Consider the following 27,298-nt stretch of genomic DNA (forward strand, 5'->3'; position numbering starts at 1 on the left):
GTTCCTTTTCTCTGGGTAACACCAGTGACTTTTGTTTCTAGCAGTATCTCAGCTCAGGACCAGCTTTCTCTCTAATCTATTGGTAACTAGCAAATATACTTTCTCTAGATAGACAAAGCACTTGTTATAAGTCGCTGTGGGTAAGAGCGTCTGCTAAATGCTGTAAATGTGAATGTAAAATCAATATAGTAATTCATGGCCTCAATATAGAAAGTTGTGACCTCAATATAGTAAACTGTGGCCTCAATATAACAAATTGTCTCCTCAATATAGTAACTTGTAGCCTCAGTGTAGTAAAGGGTAACCTCAATATAGTCATTTGTGGCCTCAATATACTACTTTGTGGCCTCCATATAGTAAGTCATGGCCTCAGTGAAGCATATTGTGGCTTCAGTATAGTAAATTGTGGTCTCAAAATATTAATTTGTGGCTATACCTTATTAACAAATAATCACCTTGTCACATTAAGGGCTCCATATGAAACTAGCAACTTTTTTTTTTTTCATCATGTCCTGTAACAAAAACATTCTGGATTTCTTTTGCAAGTATAGATCAAACATGGGGTAGAAGATTTCACCTTTTTTTAAGGAAAGAAATATCAGGCTAATATGTAACCTCACTGAAAACATCTTTTGGGAGTAATTACATTCATAAATGTCATTAGTAATCATTTGCAAGTTGAAATGATGTGAAATGTGCTGTACTTAAGCACTTTGGACTATATTTGTTTCTCTACATACTTTGTTAGCCCCTGGTACTCTGTTCTTCGATGGTCAGGGCCTCTGATACGACTGTGTGACTGTGTCACTTGTTCCAGCACAATGCACGCTAACACACCACCACCATGTCAGCGTCACTGCAGTGCTGAGAATGACCCACCTCCTAAATAATACCTGGGGGTGGGGGGGGTCCTGACCATTGAAATACAGGGTAACAGAATATGCAGAGAAACAAATGGACTACAGTCTGTAACTGTAGAACTACGCAGTGAAACATTAAGTTCAGTAAAGCTGATAGAATGGACAGTGAGTGTAGATGTAGTGGACTTGATGGCTTATGGCTGATAACATTAAGCTTTGTCTTATGAACGATATATGCTGTCCTAATGTTTAACCCAGCTGAAAAGATTCCACATGCATGTTTTATGATTCATTTAATTAAAATTCGTTTTGATTAATGAATAAAAATGAAAATGGTGTAGAAAATCCTACATTTACAAATTTTGGTTTAGATCTGAAGGCACATTTGCAGACTCTCTCAGTGTGTAAAAACAAAAGCATGAAAGCTGTGCGGACTCTTTTTTGTAATATATATTTTACATATAACACACATCCATTATTTACTTGTGTTATATAATTATGTAATCTTGTTTGTTCTGTAATGTGGGTGTTGTAATTGTTCAGTTACAAATACGACACTGCCAAGCCCAAAGCTAGTACATCAAAAACAATGTTCTGGTAATGAAATTTAAGTATTTGAGCTAAATGTAAAATTTGGCTTCTCAGTAAGAGAAAGCAGGACTGGCTGTGGTGTCCAGCTTCATGCAGTAGTGTTGGACAGTAGTAGTAAGCTGAGCCCAGTCCAGAGTTAAACAACTGATCTCAGATCTGATTCCTCAAAAACTGATTCTAGATCAGCCCTCCTGAGGTGGTTTGTGTAAACAGGCCCTGCTTCTCTGCTACTCACAAGGACTGAACTAAACCTGCCCCATACACAAATACTCTACACACACACCTCTTTTGATGCTCTACTTGCGCTATCTGGAACATTGCTGCTAACACTGTGTTTACACTGTTTACTCAAGTTTTACTACCTCAGTAACTGCTGTGTTTATGTCTGTCATCTGACTTCGTGGCTCACAGATCATGTTAATATCTCTGCACCTTATTCTCACCACCTCATGTCCAGATATGAGTGCTGTGTCAGCCCCGCACTGTTCTGTCTGTTTACTGTGTCTAATGTCTGTTAAATTTGTCCTATTTATTGTTTCTAGCTTCATTTTTTGTTTGCACACTATGTCTGCATGTTTGCACTTTATACTTTTTGTTCCATGTTGCACCGTGTTGTTCCTGGAGGAACGTAATTTCACTCCGCTGTGAACTTGTACACAGATCGAATGACAATAAAAGCCTCTTGACTTGACTTGGTAGTAGTCCTTTTGCTTTTTAGGCTTGTAGGCTCATCTTCCTGTCCTAGGGTGGTCAAAAAGCTGATCTTTTGGTTGCCGAGGTTAAGGGAGGATCCCCCGCCCCACAGCCCAGGGGGATGAGTGGTTTAAATGATTAGTGAGTGAGTGGGTGAGTTAATAATCCGCATTCAGGATGGATATTGGTCTATAAGAACTGCAGAATTCTTGATCTTTTCCTTCTTTAGGGATGTCTGCTTCCTTAGGAGACCAATTAAATGAGGATAATGATAGCGGTCAAATTTCACACCTCAAGATCTTAAACTATTCTGCAAGGTATCCATCTCTTCCTGAGGTCTTGTTATTTTTTTAAACCCCTGCTATGATTTCCTTGGTTAATAATGCATTTTGGTTTGTCCCAGTTGATGGAAGATCCAAGCTATCAAGAAACTCCTTAACAGTCGGGGGTTTCCCTGAGTTGTCTGTGAAAAGAGTGTTCTATAATAATATAAGAAGGGCCTTTCTATGTCATCTGGATTATGTGAAATCATGCCTGTTTGTGGATTTATTATCTTGCAGATGGCATTTCAAGTCTGCTCGGAATCTCATACTCAGAGTCTACATATAGTACTGGGCCTTTATTGTATTTATAACAGTCAATAACTATTTAAGTTGTCTTTTAGCCTTTAACTGATCTTTAAGTAATTTTCCTCCAAGGACTGCCTTGCTTAAATCCCAAAGTATTTACTTTGCCATTGACATTATTTTCAATGTACTGTTTTTAATTTCATCCTTCAATTGCTGGATGATGTGAGGTGTATTAAAGATGTCTGTATTAAGTTGCTAAGTTCAGCTTTTAGGTCTTGTTTTTAAATGTAGATTGAGATGTACAGCTGAATGATCATGTAGGAACTTTCTGTGAGGGAGTTTTTAGAGGTGGATGTCTGGTTCCTATCATCACCACTGCAAACAATTCTGGATCAGTAAGTCTCTCTAGAGCGGAGCATTTCACACCAAACCACTCTGAATAGCTCTGTTCACAACTCAGCCTCAGAATTACGCAGACATTTAGAAAAATCAGTGGAATTCCCCTCTCCCTTCCACACCCAAATACACCAGTGCATGAAGTGGATGTACTTTTTAGAGGCACCACTAGGGGGTACAAAAAGTGAACTTACACCAGTATCTTCAGGCTATTTCAGCCTATTATCTTCACTAATGGATATCTGCCTATCATTCTGTACTTTGCCATGTTTAACAACCATCAGCCAGGCATATTTTTATCATTACAGATTAAAGAGAGGGTGTTGACAGTAGATGAGCCGTCTCTGAAGAGCACACTGAGACTGTATGCACAATCTTATACTCAACGCAGAGGATCAGAAATCATGAAGTTTCTCATACTGGCCATCACCACACATGTTCTCCTGTGCTGTGTAAATGGTGAGTCAAAATCATGCAGACTAGTTCATGTCTTCAGGGACCACGCTGGATGCTTCAGATGTTTCATTATATTTTAATGAATATTAATATTGAGTAATTTGCATTTTTTTTTACCAAGTATCTGGCCTGTATTTATTATTTTGTTTGTTTTTATTGTTTTTCCTATGACTCTCACCACTGTACATCTTTGTTGGGTTTTGCTCTGTGTTGTTTTTCATTCGAAACCTTGTTTACTTTTGTTTTTCCTGTGATATTCATGCATTTTTTGGCCTTGTTTTTAACGCACTGCAATGCAACCTTGAAATTTTGAAAGGCGTTATATAAATAAAACAATGTTATTGTTGTTAATAATAGTAGTAGCCTTAGTATTACAATATTAAAAACTTACAGCATAAAGTTGTCAAGTGACACGAATGTCTTCCAATGAGTTTCACTCATTTATGCATAGAGAACAGACTGAATGTTGCTATGTCAAATGATGATGTTGTAAGAGTCAAAGAATCTATCAGAAAATGAACTAGTCTTCATAAGATCCCATTAGATGGAATATTTTTCAATGAAAATGAGCAAATATAGTAATAATACTCTTGTTTTGTTGTTAAGTTTTGATTGGAAATAAAAGGGTTAAATTATTGACCTCTCCAATGGAAAACTGTCCAATCAGGATTGTTTTCTTTGTGGTATCTAGGAAAATGCAGCCAAGTAAGCTCTCCTATTGGTTAGAACTTCAGGAGCTTGGCTCAATCCCAATTCTTATTTTTACCTCTACCCCTTGTTTTCGAGGGTCACCTTGCCCCTTGGAACTGAGTTACAAGGCATAGTGGTTGAAATCTACCCTACCCTGGGAATGCTGCCCTGTAGATGACCCTGCCAGTCTGCAGTGATAGCAGAGGGACAGTAAAGCTGCTGCTGGTCTTTAGTATAACCATTTGCCTTCAAAGAGGGGGACACGACAATTATATATTATTGCTCACCCGTAATTCTTCGATGAAGTGAAGCTGAAGTAGAGCTATTTACCAGCTTCTTGTTAGAATTCTCCCGTTACACCTTTTACCCTCCACCATTTAAGGTGGAACAGGAAATTTAGCTACCTAGCTACCGAGACATTAGGATACTTGCTTTTTTTTCATTCTTATAATGAAGAAAAGGAGCATAACACATTCAAACGACATCAAACAAAGATAATACAATGGTTATTGTGATATTTAATGGAGAAAATTCTCACATTTGTGAGTTTCTTTGGTCATTTATGCAGCCATTTTGTCAGTTTTTCTTTTTTTCTCATAACATTCAGTTTGGAGTGTCTCTGACAAACCTTCGTTTGGAGGGCCATGTAGCCCTAACACTTCACCCTACTGCTCTCAACAAAAATAGGGACACCCTACCCTTCGCCATGAACACGCAAAACGGAAGGGCAGTGGTAGGGGCAAAGGGTGAAGTGGGTAAGGGCTAAGTAGTAAGGGCAAAGGGTGAAATGGGTAAGGGCTAAGTGGTAAGGGCAAAGGGTGAAATGGGTAAGGGCTAAGTGGTAAGGGCAAAGGGTGAAATGGGTAAGGGCTAAGTGGTAAGGGCAAAGGGTGAAGTGAGTAAGGGCTAAGTGGTAAGGGCAAAGGGTGAAATGGGTAAGGGCTAAGTAGTAAGGGCAAAGGGTGAAATGGGTAAGGGCTAAGTAGTAAGGCCAAAGGGTGAAATGGGTAAGGGCTAAGTGGTAGGGGCAAAGGCTGGAATGGTATTAGGCCCTTGACTGAAGGCCTTATATGTTAGATTAACTTCTAACATAATTAAGAAGTAGCAGAGGAATCAACCAATCACACTTTGATTTACATTGGGTGGGAAAAACATCACTCTAGCCCTTCTGAAAGTTCTAGATATGCCACTGACTGTAACTGGAGCAGATTCTGGTTGGTTAGGAAGGGAAAACAGCAGTGACAGCTCTGTCAGGACTATACCAAAAGAGTCACTGTAAAACTGATACATACAAGCTCTAATATATGGCCATGTCTGTTACAAGTTTCAAATAGAACATAGGGAATGTTTTTTCACAAGGTTTCAATGTTCTTGTTTAATCTAGAATGACCAAAATGTTCATGTACATTGGCATTAGCTTAGTGCTAACATACTACTACAATTCCATATGTTTGCTAGCAGGGGTTAGCATTATTGTAGAGGTGTTTTTTCCTTGTTTTTGACCAAGTTTCAACATTTCTGGCCTCTGTGAATGTCTGTTAAATTTGTTATGTGTATGTTTTGTTCTTGTTTGTCCTAAAGGAGACTGGTGGAACGAATATGAAGAGGCCTTAAAATACTACAGTCAAGAAGAGCTCAGTCAGGTATGAGGTTAGCTGTACATACACTGCTACAGTTTACTGTATTATGTAGACCAACTGTAGAAAGGAAATCTGTTGCAACAAAATAGACATTACCAAACTACACAGCTGCCTCTGTCTTCCTTGCTTTGCCATTTCATACTCTTTCAGTTCTTGGCTCTTGGGACTGAGTTGCCATTTTAAGCAGCTGTGCGTTACAGTCATGAAATAACATGTTGGTTCTTACAGGAGCAACCAGGGAAAATTCGGCCCCAGAGCTTCCAGCACCCTCCATTCCAATGTCCAGACATGAGCCCCTCTCCCACCATACCCACCTCAGGTAACACTCATCTCTAGACTTGACTCAGGTAACACTCTCCTATATATCTATCTCAGGTAACATTTATTTCTATGCCTGACTCCAGTTACAATCACTTCTATATCAGTGTCAAGTAACACTCACCTCTCTACCTGACTCAGATAACAATAATTTAAGACTCATCTCTATACCTGACTCAGGTAAAACAAAAATTTCTATACCTTCCTCATGTAACAGTCACCTCTATAGCTGACTCAGGTAATATTCATCTCTACTTAACTCGGGTAATAGTCCCCTGTATATCTGTCCCAGATAACATCTCTATAACTGGCTGAGGTAACAATCACCTCTGTACCTCACTCAGGTAAGACTCATCTCTACACCTGACTCAGGTTAACTCTGATCTCTATGCCTACCTCAGGTACCATTGCCTTCCATACCTTCCTCAGGTAGCACTCTCCTCTGCACCTGTCTCGAGTAACAGTAATATCTATAACGGCCTCAAATAACAGTTATATACAGACCTACCTCAGGCACCACTCTTATCTATATCTACCTCAGGTACCACTCTCTTCTATACCTTCCTCAGGTCGCACTCTCCTCTATACCTGACTCAAGTAACTGGTACCTCTATACTTTCCTAAGGTAGCACTCTCCTCTATACTTTACTCAGGTAAGAGTTACCTCTACCTTCTACAGGTAGCACTCTCCTCTATACCTGACTCAGGTAGTAGTTACCTCTATATTTTCCTCATGTAGCACTCTCCTCTACACCTGACTCATTTATCTCTATATCTGCCTCAGGTAACATGCCCCTGTATACCTGATTCTTACAAGTCTATAACTAATCTTTTAATTTTAACAAAAAAATTAGAACTATAATGCTAACCGCTAGGTTTTATGCTCTGATGGCTTTCATTCAGTGCAAACTATGTCAGTAGTTTTAGCCAAAACATCCCTTTAATCAGTGTTTCTATGTTTAGCCTCTGTGTCATGACTGTGTTGCAGTGGAGCGAGTGAAAGCAGCGGACATCAAAGTCATCGCAGCTTTGGGAGATTCTCTGACTGTAAGCAGCTCAATGGCTTCTTCCTAATAAATGCACTACATAGAGCATTAATACATGGCTTTTGCATTTATTTGCATATATAGCAATTGACTGTTTATCAGCAAATTCTGCAAAGATTAATATTTTTGTTAATTTTCATTTAGTATTTTATTTACGCTTCATTTTAGCAGATATGTTCCATCTTGTTGGTGTTTCTCATAGCAGTATTGTTTTGGAAGGGTCATTATGTGGCCTAGCAATTGATTTAGAATGTTCTGTATGTTATTCTTCAGCAATATCAGAAGGTAAAGTTAGACTTTGCTACACGTGCTGACCTTTTGTTTTATTTTATTTTATTCGTTGGTGCTATCTTACATATGCATAGTCAGTATCTGAGAAGTGAATGAATCTTTTTCGCCGTCTTTCTATCAGACTGCCATTGCAGCCAATGCTTCTAACATCCTGGGAGTGCCATTTGAGTATCGTCACGTATCATGGAGGTAAGCTCCATCAATCTGGAATCAACTCCACAAATCTGACTGAAACTACCTTTTGTTATGTGATGAAAATGCCACAGTATTGAGTGCAGTAAGTCACTGGGGAACAGGGATGGAGTAATTACTGGTTTTAATGATATGTGATAAGATATATAATATTACAAAACTCAGTGATAACTATGGGTGGTTAAAGTCTTTAAAAAATGGTGGAAGTACATAACTCTACTGCTACAATCCACCTTTACAGTTATAATCTGGGCCCAGTTTCCCAAAAACATGTCAGTGTTAGGATCGTCTTTACTGGTAGAGAGAGTGTTCAGTGTGATGCTAGCTCTACCATTTAAGAATCATCTGTTGTCATCTGTTGAGATCCTGCCCTGAACAGTAACTGGGGGTAATTTCATATTTATTCATATTGTAGTTGAATAAGTAAAGAGTAGGAATGGAATCCTCACAGGTCTACTTCTCTCTCTTACTCTGTCAATGCTCTGCCTATACTATATTGTGTGGCTCCATAACTCCACTGATAGGGGATATTTTCACTCTGTTCTGAAGGCTAATTAAGGCCAAGGGCCATAATAATAAACTTTTATTATTTTTATTTAGTTTTATTGATTGTGTTTTTTGCATAATCACCTGCTTTTATCTCCCTCTCTGCAGTATTGGGGGTCATGGAACATATCACGATGTTATCACTCTCGCCAGTAAGATATGATATTACTTCATTAGAAATAAATAATAATCATGTTTGAGTTAATAAAGTTAACTCTTACTGTTCAGATATTAAATGATGAATATTACTGCATTTTTGTTGCATTACTGCATTCTGTGGCCATTTGCATAAAGCACATTTAACACTGAAAAAAAGTTATATGGATATATACAGATATATGATATACTATATATATGATATACTATATATATATATATATATATATATATATATATATATATATATATATATATATATATATATATATATATATATATACACTGCTCAAAAAAATAAAGGCAACACTCAAATAACATCCTAGATCTGAATGAATGAAATATTCTCATTGAATACTTTGTTCTGTACAAAGTTGAATGTGCTGACAACAAAATCACACAAAAATCATCAATGGAAATCAAATTTATTAACCAATGGAGGCCTGGATTTGGAGTCACACACAAAATCAAAGTGGAAAAACACACTACAGGCTGATCCAACTTTGATGTAATGTCCTTAAAACAAGTCAAAATGAGTCTCAGTATTGTGTGTGGCCTCCACGTGCCTGTATGACCTCCCTACAATGCCTGGGCATGCTCCTGATGAGGTGGCGGATGGTCTCCTGAGGGATCTCCTCCCAGACTTGGACTAAAGCATCCGCCAACTCCTGTACAGTCTGTGGTGCAACGTGGCGTTGGTGGATGGAGCGAGACATGATGTCCCAGAAGTTGCTCAATCGCATTCAGGTCTGGGGAATGGGCGGGCCAGTCCATAGCTTCAATGCCTTCATCTTGCAGGAACTGCTGACACACTCCAGCCACATGAGGTCTAGAATTGTCCTGCATTAGGAGGAACCCAGGGCCAACCGCACCAGCATATGGTCTCACAAGGGGTCTGAGGATTTCATCTCGTACCTAATGGCAGTCAGTCTACCTCTGGCGAGCACATGGAGGGCTGTGCAGCCCTCCAAATAAATGCCACCTCACACCATTACTGACCCACTGCCAAACCGGTCATGCTGAAGGATGTTGCAGGCAGCAGATCACTCTCCACGGCGTCTCCAGACTCTGTCATGTCTGTCACATGTGCTCAGTGTGAACCTGCTTTCATCTGTGAAGAGCACAGGGCGCCAGTGGCGAATTTGCCAATCCTGGTGTTCTCTGGCAAATGCCAAGCATCCTGCACGGTGTTGGGCTGTGAGCACAACCTCCATCTGTGGACGTCGGGCCCTCATACCATCCTCATGGAGTCGTTTTCTAACCGTTTGTGCAGACACATGCACATTTGTGGCCTGCTGGAGGTCATTCTGCAGGGCTCTGGCAGTGCTCCTCCTGTTCCTCCTTGCACAAAGGCAGAGGTAGCGGTCCTGCTGCTGGGTTGTTGCCCTCCTACGGCCTCCTCCTCGTCTCCTGGTGTACTGGCCTGTCTCCTGGTAGCGCCTCCAGCCTCTGGACACTACGCTGACAGACACAGCAAACCTTCTTGCCACAGCTCGCATTGATGTGCCAACATTCAAAAGTGACCAAAACATCAGCCAGAAAGCATAGGTACTGAGAAGTGGTCTGTGGTCCCCACCTGCAGAACCACTCCTTTATTGAGTGTCTTGCTAATTGCCAATAATTTCCACCTGTTGTCTATTCCATTTGCACAACAGCTGTGAAATTGATTGTCAATCAGTGTTGCTTCCTAAGTGGACAGTTTGATTTCACAGAAGTTTGATTTACTTGGAGTTATATTGTGTTGTTTAAGTGTTCCCTTTATTTCTTTGAGCAGTGTATATATATATATATATATATATATATATATATATATATATATATATATATATATATATATATATATATACACACACACACACACACACACACTCACACACACACATACATATATAGGTGTGTGTGTGTGTGTGTGTGTGTGTGTGTGTGTGTGTGTGTGTGTGTGTGGGTTCCACAGACGTGCTGGATTCTATTAAGTGTGTCTTTTTCAATCTCTTTTTCAGACATTGTGAAACTTTTTAACCCAAACATCCTGGGCCCGGCCCCACTGCGGACCTTACACAATCACCCCACAACTCTTAACGAGACTGGCTTCAATTTAGCCGTCACTGGACACAACACAGTGTAAGCGCCACATGTTTACCTACTAGTGTCTGATAATGATATTAAACATATTATACATTTAAAACAACTACAGCTCGTTCAGCATTTTAGACACATCTAAAACTATCTGATATAATTACTTATTTGCTTGATGCACTATATTAGGATAATTTTTGACATGCCTTTGCAACAATTTTGTTTTTTTGGCTTAATTAATTAATTAACAGTAATGTAAAAGTTTAAGTCATTTGAGTGAAGTTTAAATTTGTTTCAAGCTTTAAATTGATGCTTCTTTAAACCAACTCCATTTAATCAACATGTTAATATTTTTTTATAATATCTTATTTTTACCCGCGACCCTGACGGAGAAGCGGCTTAGAAAATGGATGGATGGATGGATGGATCTTATTTGTATGGGCGGTTACAATAACGTTGCAATGGTTTTTAGGCCTTCCAGCATATTCTTAGTACAGAGTGAGTCTGCAATAATCAGGAAACAGTACAGTCAAACTGAATGACAGTTTTCATATGTAGGCATTATGCAGCTATCCTTTTCGACTGCCGGTTCTAAGCATGGAGGGTAACCGCTGCAGTGGCGTTTCCACATGGACATTGTTTGACACGGAACGCTTAAAATCAGGCTAACTAGCTTTTTTTGGCACGGATTGCTTACCGTACTTGGAACCTGTTTAAAGAATAAAGACTCATATCTCATAGCACAATATTTGAATGACTGGTGTTGAAGCAGTACCCTGCTGGCCAATGCTAATGGTAATGTAGCTAGTTAGCTATCTGGCTACAGGTGATACCCACTGCAGTACAGGCTGTTTCAGTAACAGGTGCTCAAACAACAACCGTATAGAGGATAAAGAATCTGAGAACAGCCAATAGACTGGAGTTGTAGTGACAGACAGAGTCCTTGTGGTGGGTGGTAGGTGCATGGCTATTAGGGTTTTGGCAGTTAGCCACTCTTTTGTGTAGTTATCTTGGGTATTTTCTGGTTCTGATTTAGCGGTACAACAGATGGAAAAAGAAACTATGGCCAGCCTCAGCGCAGAACGCAGGACGACCCAATATGGTGATAAGGCCACAACACTGCTATACTGTTTTAGTTTTAATGTCAGTGAATATTATTTTCACTTGCATTTCACCTGGACTAATTTGGTTTGTATTTCAGTTGAGGAACATGTTTTTGTGTTAATAGGATGGTTTGAATTTACAGTGAAGACCTTGTTATGTGACACTTTGTACCTTAAATGCAAACCACTAAGTATTATATCATCATATTATTACTGTAATCACTGTTATTATGGCAATAGATGTTCAATGCCCTTTGAAAAAGACACGCAGGCAGATCTTACTGCAGGGCTGCTGTATCATCTATCATGTTAACATTTTAAATATATATATTTATATACATATATTTTTCACTTTTAACATGTCACATGTTTTTTGTAGTGGTGTTTCTACTGTAGGTGCTGATAAGACTGTGTAACATGCTGATTATTTTCTTTCCAGAAATTTCTCTGAACAGGCCAGAAACTTGATTGACACCTTCAAGACCTACCCAGTAAGATCTGATTACTTCCTATTTACCTTCAGTAACTCAGCACACATACAAAATAATCACTCCTTCATTAAACTAAATTAGGTGCTGCAAATCCATGCTATGGCTGAACAGCAACAAGAACAAAATCTGCACATACATATTCATAACTTTAAAAAATACTGTTTTGTTTTACTGTTTTAAGGGTGTTATTAGTATTTATTCTGTTATATAGTGTTTCACTGCCAAGATTAATAGCTTTATACATTTTAATGGCTGTCTAATATAACTAGATACACGCAGGCTATTTGTGTTTTGTCCTTTTTAGGGCTTGAATTTTGAAGAGGATTGGAAGTTGGTGACTATCTTAATTGGAATGAATGACATCTGTGATTATTGTAAAGACAAAGTAAGTCTACCTTTTCACCATCAACTGCCTTCATTCAATACCGCATTGAGATGTTTTCATGTTACTTTCAGGTAACAATACTTGAATTATTTTTGCATGACATGTTACTTTTAAGTAAATGCATAATTTTAAATACTTGCTTTACTTATGAGAAAATTCTTGAGTTACTTTTAGGTAATTATTTGAATTATTTTTAAGTAAATGCATTAAATTTGTAAAAGAGTTAATTTGAGTAATTACTTGATTTAATTTTAAGTAGATGCATGAGTTACATTTAAGGAATAGCTTAGTTATTTTTGAGTAATTGCTTGAGAGTTTGAATAATTATTTGAGTTACTTTTGAGCAATATCATTTTTGAGTAATTACATGATTTACTTTTAATTAATTAAATGACTTATGTTCAAGTAAACACCTGAGTTAATTTCATTTTGCGTAAATACTTTTGTTATTTTTGCGTAATTACGTGCATCAATAAAAGTTGTTTAGCTAGTTATGTAAGTCAAATTCATGCATATGTTCTATAATAATAGTTGACTTACACAAAGTTCTTGCCTTAAATAAAATGAGTTATCATTTATTAATTGTAATCAGGTGAATCAGGTGTGAAATATACAAATCGTAATAAACCATGTGAGAGAGCTTGACAATTTTTTATGGCCTATATATCAATTCCAGTAACAAGTTGACCTAGTGTTGTGACAAATATTGCTTCTTATTCTAATATATATCTGTCACAATGTGAACTATATCAGTGTAAGAACCACTGTTTGTGTTTGTTTGTAGACATTATTTTCCCCTGACAGCTTTATCCACTACCTCACCGAGTCTCTAGAGATGATGATGAATGAGGTAATTCTTGTCGTGAACTTATTCTGTGTCAAAATACAGTAAATAAAGCAGGAATGGACAATGTCATAGATTTACATTATTTTATTATTATTTGTAATAAGTCAATAAAAAGTACACAAATGCAAGACTACATGGCATTTTGGTAAATCAACACTTAGTCAAGGACAAGGCATAATCCATGTGCAGGAATAGTTTACTTTAGGCACTTTTAATATAAAATACACTCCAGAAAGCTGGAATTATAGTAGTTTTAAATTATGTAACTTTGTGCATCTTCATTGCATTTCCACGGTGTTGGAATGGAGATGATATTTACAATACATGTCATGATATTGATGTCATATGTCTGTACATCTGAAAGGTTCCTCGAATGATCGTGAACATGGTGCAGATCCTTACCATGAAGCCTCTGAGAGAAGTGAAGAAGCCCAACCTGGGCTGCATACTTCAAAAGTAATTTCCTACACACACATTGAGAGTGTCTGTCAGTAATTCATCTCATATTTGATGGTCTGCAACATTCTGCGAGTCTCACCTCCCGGTTATTGTTGCTATGTCACACTTTCAGCTCGGGCAGCCTGGTAGCATCTGTGTTGCTACTTTCACATGCAGCTGAGAAAGAAGTTTTCTCTGAGGCTCATTCACAACATATACACGTTCAAGTGGTTTATGTGAGAGATAAACAGAACACTATGCTTGTAAAATGAGTGCCGTTGTTTATCACTTATCTGCTGTCTATTGGCTTCGACCTGCGTACTGATGTTTTGAACTTGAAGCAGAAATGAAATGTGGCTTTAACATTATTTGTAATTAGACAGCATATTAAATGTGTACTAGATTTATTAGATATTAAATCATTCTATTTTTAACAAAGTTTAGCTTACCTTGGAGCCAGCATTAGTCTAGTCTTTACTGTACTCACTATTTTCATTGAGCCATGAGTTTGATCGTCCACATTTTCAGCTCTTCTTCAGGAAAAAAAAAATAAATAAAAACAACTCCACCCTCCATATGATCAAAATAGTGCATGTTTAATGAAATGTTCCTCAGAAACACCTTTTCACATTTCTAAGCTCAATAACTCTGGTCACTGCCGTTCTCACTGCAGGTTTGTTACAGTGAGTTATGTGGTGTTTTTTGCTTTTTGGAAGGAGAACCGTTTAGAGACGTTTTTGTTTGGTTTGATTTAGTGTAGATTTGAATTGGTTACGAGGCATTTCAGCAGGAAAGTTGTTTTGAGTTGGTGGTGCTAAAGATGTAAGCAGCATTTATGTGATGTGAACGATGATTTCATGCAAAATTTTGGGCCATTTTTTCCATTTAAACCTCAATACTTTCCATTAAACAGAACGTGTCACGTTCATAACACATCTTCTCTGTGCGCTCTCATTCTAGGCAAACTTTATGCAAATTAAGGACAGCTAATCAGACTGTTGATATGTCCTGCCAACTGTGTCACGCCCACTGTCATACAGTGAGATTTAACACAGGAAAGCACACTGAGGGGAAATATAGCTGACAAAATATAGTTGACAAAAGGTAAATAATACTTTAGATTTTATACTTTAGATTTTTTTTTTTTTTAGGCCGCTTTGGGGTTCAGAGCTGGCCTCTTTATCACTTTATCACTTTGCACCTCAGCCTGTGTGTGTTCTTGCCACATGCCCCCAAAGAAGCCAGCTATTGTCAAGGGAAATGATTCAGTGTTAGCTTAGTGCATGGCTACTGCAGAACTTGAAAATGTAAATATGAACATTTAAATAAAAATGTGCAAATTCCTCTCTAAAATATGCAAACATGAGCCATTGCTATGGTCAAATTATTAAAAAGTTCAGATCTCTGTGCTATTATTATTATTAGTAGTAGTAGTAGTAGTAGTAGTAGTATTGTTTTTAGTCCTGAAATCAGAGACTGCAGCCCCCTCAGCAACCCTACTTCCCATGTCTCTGCATGTCAGTCATTATTTTAAAGCTGTTGTGGGACAGGTACCATGGGCAAAATGGGTTGGGTTGCTGTCCCTGGGCGGTGGTACTATAACACATTCTTTTCTCTGTCTCTGTAGAAAATTCTGTTCTTGTTTGGTCTTGCCTGACGAGAACTCAACTGAACTGGCAGAGCTGGTCGAAGCCAACCTGCAGTTCCAGGTGTGCAGTTCAATCTAATTCTTTACATATTTAGATGATTTTCTAGGAGATCCTTACTGTTAAGTAGCATTGGTATGCCTTAAAATAGTGTATATATCCAATACTATTAAATATGATGCATAAGCCCGAATGGAAATGTTTTGTTTATCATGAAAAACATGACAAAATCCCTCAACCTGTAGGTCCCCATTGCACTGAACTCAGTCCTACAGAAGATAAGACAATCAAAAAGTGTTTTTCTTTGGGATAATGTTACAGTAGATAAAGTTAGAAAGTCTGAATGATTTATTTGAGTTAAATTGGATATGGAGCATCTGTTTCTTGCTCAGGGGACAAGAAAGAGAGCAACCATTTGGTGCTGCAACAAAAATGGCACCCTACTAGAAGGACGATTTTGTCTATTTTTTCATATAGAACCATGACAACGCACTTGAAGAGACAAATGGTTCATTGTATGGTTAACTGTTTCTACTGTATGATGGAAAACCTGCTGTATATTGGTCTTCTCCAGGGTATATTTTGCTTTTTATCTCAATTTACATGACCAAATCGTAAGGCAAATTATTCAGTAACTGCATTCAATAAATGCAAATGTTTATTTATTGTTTGCAAAAGCTCCCAAATTAACACAACATGTGTTCTATGATCATACATATATATATAATTATGTAAATTGCTTACAATTTACTGTTGAAAACCAGAAATCGTAGTTATTTTTTTATAAAAATCATTTCTAGAGAGCAGATCACTGAAGAGACACCATCTGTTTATAGTTTATAGCCCAGATTTGTGGATAAATGGGTCGACTTTCAGTAGAAAAAAAATTGTGAGTTCAGCTTACATCACCCATCTATTTGACTGGAAAGAAGACAGTTCCAGATCTGATACAACACCCACCTGTTGAATGTAGCTTACGAAATATGAAAGTTATGAAGAATATAACAAAGTGCATTTTGGAACCGCCGGTGGTTCCAAGGACTTTAAGAGGCTACAGAAAGTTATTCTATTTAGCATCAAAAAGGGTTCTACTATTACAAGTCATTTACTGATTACTATTGTTATAATAAGAAGACATAGTTCAATGAAAAAATGTAATTTACACTGTTTTCCAAATTACTCCAAGGGGGGGTTGTGTAATTTTTCACCAAACTATTCATCAAACGGCAGTAAGAGCATTTTGTTGTTGTTAGCAGTGAGAATAAGCTGCTTATACTTCACATTGCCAAATAGCCATTGGTTTGCATATAAGTGTCTGTGCATTGTCTTTTGTCAGAGGAAGCTGGAGGAGCTCTTGAACAGTGACCGTTTCTTCAAAGAAGATTTCGCAGTGGTCCTTCAGCCCTATCTCACCCATGCCAACCCACCCAGACTAGCAGTCAGTTCAGTCTAACTTTAAGAGATGGTGATAAATGTACTATAAAGCACAATAACCAGTATAGTTTTGGTCAAAATGCCTTATTGAAGGTTATTATGATTGGTTGATAGCATTACAAAATCAATGCAGTTGAATGACCGATCAGTGCTTCGATGTTTTGTTTGTGGTTTGTTTCAGGATGGCACAATTGACCTGAGTTTCTTCACTCCAGACTGCTTCCACTTCACCATCAAGGGTCATGAGGAACTCGCTAAGGGTCTCTGGAACAACATGGTAAATCTGAATTTTTACGTAACACAATCATATATCTTACTGAACATGATTACATAGACAGAGAACTCACCCTTGAAGCTTGAATGTACGCATACTCATACTTCTACTCACTGGCCTCTTAATTAGAAACACCTACCCTGTACTTCCACTCACTGGCCACTTTATTAGAAACATCTACCTTGCACCTCCCCCAGCTGGCCACTTTATTAGAAATACGTACCTTTTACTTCCACTCCCTGGCCACTTTATTGGAAACATCTACCTTGTGTTTTCACTCACTGGCCACTTTATTAGAAACACCAACTTTCAGCTCCCGAGTGGTGCAACCGTCTAAGTGTTTGCCCTATCATTAGGAGATCGTGAGTTTGATCCCTGGTGATGCTACTGCCATCCGTAGCCAGGAGTCCAAGAGAGCACAATTGCCCTTGCTCTCTCTGGGTGGGTAGGATGGCCCTCCTTCTCCTCCCATCACTCAACGCGATACTAGTCACAGGTTTCACAGGTCTTGGAGGAAGCCTGTGCTAGCCTCCTAGCGTTAGTAATATCATGTGATTGGGGGAGTCTTAAGTAGTAGCGAGTGGAATTGAAGATGACTAAATTGGAGAGAAAATCAGGTAAAAAAAAACACAAACTTTCTACCTCCACTAACTGGCCACTTTATTAGAAAAACATACCTTGTATTTCCACTAACTGGCCACTTTTTTGGAAATACCTACCTTGTACTTCTACAAACTGGCCAGTTTATTAGAAACACCTACCTTGTACTTCCAGTGTCTGGCAAGTTCATAAACTCCACCTGCCTTATAGGTCCATTATTTGGATGTATAATTGTAGTGGAGTGTAGTGGAGATAAAAGAGAGGGATTTCTGATAAAGTGGCCAATGTACAAACTGTGTTTGCTGTAAATGTCCTATATTTGCTGTATATCTTTACAGAAAGATAAGATAAGATAAGATAAGATAATCCTTTATTAGTCCCACAGCGGGGAAATTCACAAACAGTTGAAACTGAGTTGAAATTAACAAAACAGTTACTGCCTTCATTACGATCATTTCTCTTTCTGACAGTTTCAGCCTGCTGATAGGAAGCAGATGATCAATAGTTTCTCAGATCCAGTAGAACTCATCTGTCCATCAGCGGTAGAGTAAAAACAACATTTCTGTATCTTCATTACTTCTTCTACATCATAGTCAGCAAATTCACATCCATTTCTCCTTTTAAATCACAGGAGCACCCTTACATCTACACCAGGCCCAAAGCTCTGTCCTCTGCAAAGTCTCTGCAAATCACCTGGACTCTTATGACCCTCACTGGTCTCCTTACTGTCTGGATGAGTGTATATTAAGCACCTTCTCATTCCCTCCATCTGCTTCAGTACTGTTTTTAGCATGCACAGAAAAAAATAATGCAAATATATTACAATGGTTTTGGCAGTAATTATGTAGATGTAGTATATTTTATTCATGTGGAAATTATGTGCACATTTAAACAGAGTAAATTTAACGCATCACCTCATTTCAGTGTGCCCTCGTTGACTTTGCTACACAACTTCCCCTCGGCTAAATCCCAAGCACCATCGTAACGACAGTGACTTGTGATGATACATGGTGCAGCCAGTGTGCAGTGGACTTTAAATGACCCATTGGACTGGCAAACATCAATGTAAACCTGAGCAACAGAACTTGCCCAGAAAACACAGAGGCAATTTCCTTTTCAAGCACAAAACATGAATGTCAGAAAGAGCAGCTCGGCTAACCACCAAGCAAAAACAAGAAAGAAGAGCAGTGCACCAAGGTTCTCATTTAAAAGCTGAATATTTAAGCCAGACAATTCAATTGTAATTCAATTACAAACAAAGTTAAAGTACTTTACACTAAAAAGAAAATGGGATATATCACAAAGTTTGGTTAGCTAGCTAGCTCACTGAAGCTAGCCACTTAGCTAAGCAATGGAGATGTGACATACTATGTTTAGCTGTTGAATCATTCATTGAAATCGCCGTCATCTCACTGATATGATTTCTTCAATGCCAGCTCAGCATGGTGTATTTTTGTGTTTACTTCAGAGTCGTGTGGGGAAGTTAGCATGCTAAAAACAGTGTTGAAGCACAGTGCCTGCCGCTGTGCTAGTCCTGTACTTTGGTTCCATTGAGTTTATCACACTTAGAACACACCTTATCACCGACTTTAACAGCCGAGCAAAGAAAACAATGATTAGGTTTCATTCATTATTAGTGCTGGGCTAAAACACAGGCTTCCAGTGCTTATTACTACAAGCAATGCAGCTATGAATGACAGAATAGTCCGTAAATGAGCTGCTGTGAATGAACAACTACAATTGTATGTATATAGTTATTAAATATAAACATGTTTGGTAAATATTGAAAATTATGCATGTATTAATAGTGTGTATATCATTTTTTAAAATATATACTTTATTTATAAGGAATCGCAGAAAAACACAACCCATGCTAATAATGACAATACGCAATCAGAAATAGTAACTAGCACCAGAGCATCTAGAACAAAAAAGGGAAAGAAAAGAAGAAAAAGAAAGAAGGAAAATAAATTTAAAAAGTAAAAATAAAATACAGGCTGTCGAGTTCAAGCATTACAAAGAATAAATGACAATAGATCAAACTGGAATATATCCAATATCAGACTAGGACTGGTATCAGACTAGGACCCTTCCAGACTATTCAAAACCACTCCCCAAACACTCTGGAAGCGTTTATATGATTTAGCATCATTGCAATGTAACCGATCCATTTGTATAATGAATAACATCTCATTTAAAAACCTGTTAAAGCATGGTGCCACTGGGGATTTCCAAGATAAAAGTCTGACTTTTTTAGCTGCAACCATACCCGCCAGCAATGCAGCAATAAATTTGGACACCAAGTGTCTGTGTGTATATAATTTTGAATGTCATTATTTTAATGAATAAATGAGCAACCAAGAACTCAATGTGTTTGTGTTTTTTTATGTAGGTTTTATTACTAAAAGTTAATTTAGTGAACAATCCATCCATCCATCCATTTTCTAACAATCCATCCAATAAAAATATTGTAAAAAATGTAATATCTACATATTTTAGTAGAAACATATTCTGTAGAGTGATGAATTACGCTTCTCTATGGTTCGGTCTGATAGACGAGTCTGGGTTTGGAGACCAGAAGAACATTACATGTCTGACTGCATTGTGTCAGCAGTAAAGTTTGGTGGAGGAAGGATGATCCTATGGGGTCATTTCTCAGGGGTTGTTCTAGGCCCCTTGGTTCCAGTGAGCTAAGCCAATTTGTGTACAAAGTAAAGGCCACAAAGGCACCCCTGGGTGAGTTTGGTGTAGAAGAACTTGACTGGCCCTCACAGATCCCTGACCTCAGTCCCATCAAACACCTTTGGGATGAACCAGAATAGAGATTGCGAGCCGTGCCCTCTCTTCTTCCAACATCAGTGCCTGACCTCACAAATGTTTTTCTGGATGAATGGGCTAAAATTCCCACAAACAAACCCCTAAAAACTTGTAGAAAGCTGCCCAGCTGTTAAAGCTACAAACGGGGGACCAACTTCACATTAATGCCTATTAATTTAGAATGGGATGTCATAAAAGCTATTGTGGGTGTAATGCGCAGATGTCTCAGTGCTTCTGTTCACATTATGCACTGAGCTTGTTGTAATTACAAATGTGTGCCACAGGAGGGCAGAATTGGATATAAATTCACTATGTGTGTCCTATGAAGGCTCTGTTATTTAATTATTGATGTAATTCAGATGCTCTATAACAAACAGAATAAAAATAACTAGACTAGAATAGTATTTTTAATTATAAAATGAAGGAAGTTCCTGCAACATGAAAATCAACTTTATATATACATTCTACAACACATTCTCACCATGCAAAGAACCACTTAGCATGAAAATAGAATAGAGCCCAAGAACCATTGAAGAACCATCATCTTTAAGTGTGCTACACATACATGGAACTGGAAATGGAAGCAGGTCAAGCAGCACTTTTGCATCTGTTGTTCCGTTGCCCCTAGGGTGAACTGGGGAACTCTTTAAAACGTATGACTCCTCAGTTAGCTCACTACGTAGGCCTCAAGAACGGCCGGATTGAGACTGACCCACAATGACCGACTTGTTTTCGGACAGTGAGGGCCACGTGTCAGATTTTGCAGCAAACATTCTGCAGTACCTCTTGTCAACCACAGGGCGGGGGCAGAGAGCGCTTTGCTCGGCTCCCTGCATTACCGCCGTCTGTCCACCTGGGGGCGGTGAAGAGTCCGTCGCCGCGGCTCAACGACTCGTGGCTGCTATTCGTAGTGTTTCCCTTTTAGGTGAACTGCGGATCAGCCGAAACGTCAAAGTCGATAAGAAACGCGGCGACGCTTTATTTGTATTTTTATGATTTCTCTGTAATTTTCGTGCTTTTTTCTTCATCACAGATGGCTTGCACCGGAGCTAAAACACTTCGAAGATAAAAAAATACTTGTCCAAAATTTAAACACAAAGTTCTGAGGCAACTCCGGAGCTTGTTTCAGGTTTCAGGAGCTGCTGTCAGCTTTTCTAGGGACTTTTTCGCTCTGTTTTTGTTCTCCTTAAGCACTGTCTCTCTGTTTGTGTGCTTTTTCGAGTCCCACCACCAGCAGCCTCTAGCTATGTCCACCGTCGACTCGGCCGTGAGGGACGGCGACCAAAACAGAGACAACAGTAAAGACGACCCCGGAGCCAAAGTCGAGCTCCCGCAGGAGAAACCTGCCAAAGTCGGCGGAGAAGAACAAAACAACACGGCGGAGAAAGAAAACGAGCCGAGCACGACGAGCACGGACACGAAAGAGGGAGAGAACGGCAAGACGAAAGTGCTGGAGGCTCCGCCGCCCAAAGTGAACCCGTGGACGAGGAAGAGCAGCAGCACATGTCCTCCCAGCACCCAGACTGGTACATGCAGCCTTTAAGTTTACCCTTTAAACTTAAATTTTCCAGCGAATAACATTTAAAGTCCACCTTTTGGTCAGCCAAAAATAGTTTATTGGCCTCGTGAGCTTGTGTGTGGGTGTTTTTCTACGAATCGCCTTCCTATTCGCCAGCTTCTTTTTCGAATTTCCCCGTTCCACCTTAAATGGGGCAACAGTTACATTCTGACGCCTGAGGCGCCGAGTGTAACCGCAGCACTATTTAAGGTGGAACGGAAGATTCGAACAAGAAGCTAAAGTTTAGATAAGCATGCAAAAAAGTGACACAGGAAAAGAAACAAAACGAATGTTTATGAGGTTAGTTATTATGCTGGTGTGTTTAAACAAGTGTTTGGAGTGCTACTGTACCTTGTAATCGTTTATGTATGCTGTTTATTCATACATGTCCAGAAAAGGAGACATGAGTGACAGTATAGTGTGGTTTATATTATATTGTGTTGCATCTAGCCTCTCGATCAGTTTGTTAGCCGTATATTATACTTTTTAGGGGTCCAAGCACCAACAGCTGTAGCATTTTCACCTTATTTTTTTCCTTGCACCCTGTCATTTAAAGCTCATTCTGCAACCTCAGCTCCAAGTTTGTGGCTGTCAGACATATGGTCCTGCCTGCCAGGCTGTAAATAAGTCCAGTGTCACAAATACCCCCTCGTAGCCTTCCCCAGGTCATCGGCTCTCTACGCAGTCTCTTTCTAGATCTTCTAGATAATCCCACTGTTTACCCACAACAAGCAAACCCTCACCATCGTCATGTTAAACGTGTTATTATGGACGCGAAGACTGCAGAGTGGACCCTGTTTGACCTGAGGTGACCAAATAAGGCCCTTTGATTCGAACACTATGGCAAACTCCTGCCATGGGAAATAAACAAGCTTTAATATCTGTTGACATGGGCCCGATCGTTTGGATCTATCAGGACAGACTTGCTGATGAAGCCAAAACGCGAGGCTCCCCCTCCCCCCACCCATCAAACAACCCCCCCCCCAGCCTCCCTCCCAAGCCTGTCTGATCAGATTGCAGGCGGAGAACACGTGGAGTTGCTGACAGCTGCAACTCCAGCCAACACCGGCAGTGCACAGGGGCGCACAGAGCAGCACGGCCAAAGGCCTAACACAGTGCGATCACCTTACTGCTGCTCATTAAAGGGCCCATAACATGCCAAATCCTATTCCCCCCACTTTCCTTTAAAAATAAGAGTTTGATGTAGTATGTAAACGTGGTTAAAGTCTCCAACTCTGCCACTTACTCGTTGGTCTGTACACTCCAAAGTCTGGTTTTGAATGAATTGTTTTTGTGATGTCACAAAAACATTTGCTTACCACCTGCTGTTAAGCTGTGCCCTTTCATGCTAAGAGTATGAGGAATGTTTTAGCTTGGCTGTTTTCTGAACGAGGCACAGTACAGGGCAGCCAATCAGAGCCAGTCCATTTACATATCTTAATATAATTAAATTGGTCAAAATGTAAACAGAGTCATTCAGAGTGGTTTGGTGTGAAACGCTTTTAGAGAAACCTAGTTAGAATTGTTCACAGTGGTGGTGATAGGAACCAGACATCCACCTCTAATAGCTCCCTCACAGAAAGTCATTGTATGATATGGTTAGGAGTACACTGCCTGGTGACTTCGTTTATGATAGTTTTGGTCTCCATGGTGGAGAGGTCAATGCATAGTGTTGCAAAATATTACTTACTATTTCAGTTTTTTCACTATTTTATCATCAACATTCCATATAAAACTCAAAAGACATGTGTAGGTTCACCAGTGGTTTTGGATGGTAAATAAAATGTCTGTAGTAGTGTTGTAGTCATGACGACCCCTGGTTCCTATGACCACCACTGTAAAGACAGCTGAACCATTTCACACCAAAACATTCTGAATTCAAAGACTGAATGATTGAATTGTGCAGAAATTTTGAAGAATGGGTAGAATTCCCATTTTAAAGCACTGGAACAAAACCAGTATGTTATATTATAAGGAATAAAAATAAGGTAGCAAGTACTTATGTAAACATCATTTATGACTGTTTTTGGTATATAAACATGCATATGTGTTATGAGTGGACCTCAGGGGGTAAAAATGAATCAAACACAAAAAAGAAAAATGTAGCACATGTGATGATTCAGCTGACCAGTTTCCCCCTTTACTCTAAATGTAGTCATTCATCCAATGCATGCTTGATGTCTTAAGTTTGAATCTTTAGTTTTAGCACCTGAGCTACGAGGCTAATGTAGCTCACATGTAATGGAAGCTTATACCCCACTAAATAGCATGGTGCTAACTGCAGGCCTAAATCATCACACATTTAAACCATGTGGAGTTAAACTTGATTATGTGATTCGGTGACGATTGGTGGTGCTGTGATTAAACGGAGTAGTTTGGTTGTAACAGATCTTGTTGAATGAAGGCTCGCAGACCTGCCCCATGTACTGAGGCGCCTCTGGATTATGGATTAATATTGAGATCACACATTTTAAGCACGATTACTTATTGGCTTTGGAAACATCAGACTTTTAACCTAATAGAACCAAAAGTGTTCTTCTGTTGTTAATCTTGATGTCTTAACAACAGAAAAACCCTTTTGGGTGCTACATAGTGTATATTTATACATGTGCATATGCTCTTAAGTAAATAGTATAAAAATAACAGTTAAAGAATAAATAAAATAACAGTAAACAAGATCTGCTATGTTGCAGTGCACTTCTAAGGCCTACTGAGATCTACTAAACATATATAAAAATAATAAATAAAAGTAAATTAGATCAAAATAAATGAGATGAGTTTTGGCTTTTGGAGGTGCGAAAGCTCAACGCTGCAAAGGAAAAGGGAATGTTGGATTTATAACCCAAGACAAAATGAGAGCATTATTAGAGAACAGAATGCAGCACAATAATCATAAAATACACAAAGTATTTGCTTTTGTTGTGCTTTTGTGGGTGTGGGCGAAAACGATGCTAGGTTTCACGGGCGGGAATGGACGGGAATCACACTAGATTTTGTGGACATGATTAGTGGTTGAATCGAGCGGGTGCAAGTATTAATAATCAGGCCCTGCACACCTTTGTGTCGTATCCTGAATAACATCTGTACAGGTGTCTGAGCTTTAAGACAGAGGTAAACTTTCATTCAGAGTAAATGCACATCCGTCCTTCCTCCGCTAGAGTGAAAGAATGATGATTAGTGGAGGATCCACGAAGCTAAGAGCAGGACGCTGTGTATAAGTTTGTTTTGATGATCTCCGGCTCCACTTTCCTAAAGGCATAATTAAAGTGACAGTTCAGTGAAAAATCAAATTTGGTAGGGCTATGAGGCAGATGCGCCTGTAATAGACAAAAGTATGGTCAAAATTTAGGCTCTGAGGTACTTTATTTCATGTTAGTCAAACCTATTAGAGCTTACTTAAAGGGATTTTTTTTCTCAAAATAGCTCATAGATAAGGCCTGCATTTCCACTGCACTCCTCCACTCTTGCCAGAGATATAATGCCGCTTTCTCTGTTTTTTCATTTTTTACCGTGTGTGGTGAGGAGCCTCCTGTTTCTTTTTCCAGTGTAGTTTTGGTCAATCATGTGAGCTCGTTTATTTTCTTGTCCTGAGTGGCTTTTCTTTTCATGGTGATGCAGTGCTGATATTAGATTTGATTACACGTTCTTAGGAAAAATGCGTAATGAAAGCTCAGATTATTAGATCCTTATTTGACTCAATTATATTTTGAAGTAGGGCTGAAATATTAATAATTTTTTATTGAAATCACGGTTTGAGAGTTGTTTTCAAATTGCAACAGCTGCAATTTTGATGACATCCTACATAATTTAGCATTAGCTTGTAAGTAAATACATTTAACATAATAACATGAGCTGGCAAAGTGGCACACTATGCCCAGCATTCAAGCCCAAAAAAAAATGGATGTACTGGTATTGATGGGATGGGGGGGTGGAGGATCCTCAAGCTCAGTTTATAGAAAAGAATTGCGTTTAAATCGCAGTTGCAATTTTAGTCCGAAAATTTGCAATTAGATATTTTCTCCAAATTGTTCAGGCCCGTTTTAAAGTATATGCTGCATAAATTTGATTGGAGACACTATTTATACAGTACACACTTAACGAAACTGGTTCTGTGTATTCTGTGTACCAAAAAAGGTTCTATGACTTGTAACCAAAGCAGAATTCTTAACCATGCAAGAGCCAAGCGGTTCTTTGAGTTGTCATGCTTCTACACAAATGCCTGAAAATATTCTTTGTGCAGTGCCTTTTTTGGTTTCCGAAAGGACCTTTCAATGCATAATTCCTTAGAGAACCATTTTGGTAAATGAGAAATGTGAGTTTGAAGAACCTTTTTAAAGTACCACACAAACTAAAGGTTCTAGGAAAAATACGTAATTGGGTAAAGCAGCTTTGTTATGTAAAGGCTTCAAAGTGCCTTCAAAATATTCTTTGCGTTTACAAATTTCTTTTCAAATGTGTTTTTCCTGTGGAAATGCTCAAAAAATGCTTTGTCATATATTGTATGATTATTGCTTTTACTGCAGAACTCCTGAAGGAACCTCCTTTTTTACATTAGAACATAGTCTGAGAATTTTATTTTAGTGGGTAGTCTTATAATTGAAGATAATTGATTCTTAAATTGCCTCAGTGGATTCGCCACCTTCAGATAGTCAAGCTGTTGCTGGTGGCGTTTCTCAGAGACATGGCCGTGATTAGACTCCTCCGGTTCAAGTGTCCGGCGCGAGTGCAGCATGAGGCCGGAGCTAAATCTGAAATGGCTGCACCTCTGCCCCATTTTCCTTAGTGGGGCAGTTTGGAGCCTCATAAATATCAGAGTGCACAATCAGTCAAGTGATAGTTAATAACTGGTGTGGCACTGAGCTTCTGTCAAATGAACTGTAAGCTTAAAGGAGAATACAACCAATTCCTCAAGACGTCTGTGTAATTAAGTGGTTAAGATGTAAACAGAGACATTCACAGTGGTTTAGTATGAAATACTCTGTTGTAGAGAATCTTACCGAGTCGGAATTTTTCACAGTGGAACCAGACGTCCACCCCTAAAAGCTCCCTCACTGATGAATTCGGTGCCTGATGTCTGAGACACTGTTTTATGATAGTTTTGATGAGATTTTGGCCTTAAAATCCATTCATGGTGCAGGGGTATGTGCAGTGTTGTGAGCCAAAGTGTTCCTCAAAGAAAACTTAT

The 27,298-nt window shown here is 38.9% G+C and overlaps 2 protein-coding genes across 4 annotated transcripts in view; both read left to right on the top strand.

The window, feature by feature from the left end:
- Positions 1-3,417: 3,417 nt before the first annotated feature.
- Positions 3,418-20,095, top strand: LOC119264141 (phospholipase B1, membrane-associated-like). The gene is made up of 16 exons (XM_037541812.1): positions 3,418-3,568; positions 5,837-5,898; positions 6,124-6,214; positions 7,202-7,260; positions 7,672-7,739; positions 8,397-8,440; positions 10,445-10,565; positions 12,063-12,114; positions 12,419-12,499; positions 13,284-13,349; positions 13,711-13,802; positions 15,412-15,493; positions 16,767-16,868; positions 17,046-17,141; positions 18,209-18,280; positions 18,370-20,095. Exons 1-16 carry the CDS (start codon positions 3,514-3,516, stop codon positions 18,484-18,486), a joined length of 1,260 nt encoding a protein of 419 aa, XP_037397709.1. The 5' UTR covers positions 3,418-3,513; the 3' UTR covers positions 18,487-20,095.
- Positions 20,096-21,462: 1,367 nt separating this feature from the next.
- The window catches only part of larp1b (La ribonucleoprotein 1B), a 62,807-nt gene continuing 56,971 nt past the window's right edge, over positions 21,463-27,298 (top strand). For all 3 annotated transcript variants that reach the window (XM_017716737.2, XM_017716738.2, XM_037541877.1), the window contains exon 1: positions 21,463-22,081. In XM_017716737.2, the coding sequence (XP_017572226.1) occupies positions 21,802-22,081 (280 nt within the window). In that variant the 5' untranslated portion in view covers positions 21,463-21,801. The remainder of the gene's footprint in view (positions 22,082-27,298) is intronic.

Source organism: Pygocentrus nattereri, chromosome 10, assembly GCF_015220715.1.
Source record: "Pygocentrus nattereri isolate fPygNat1 chromosome 10, fPygNat1.pri, whole genome shotgun sequence".
NCBI lineage: Eukaryota > Metazoa > Chordata > Actinopteri > Characiformes > Serrasalmidae > Pygocentrus > Pygocentrus nattereri.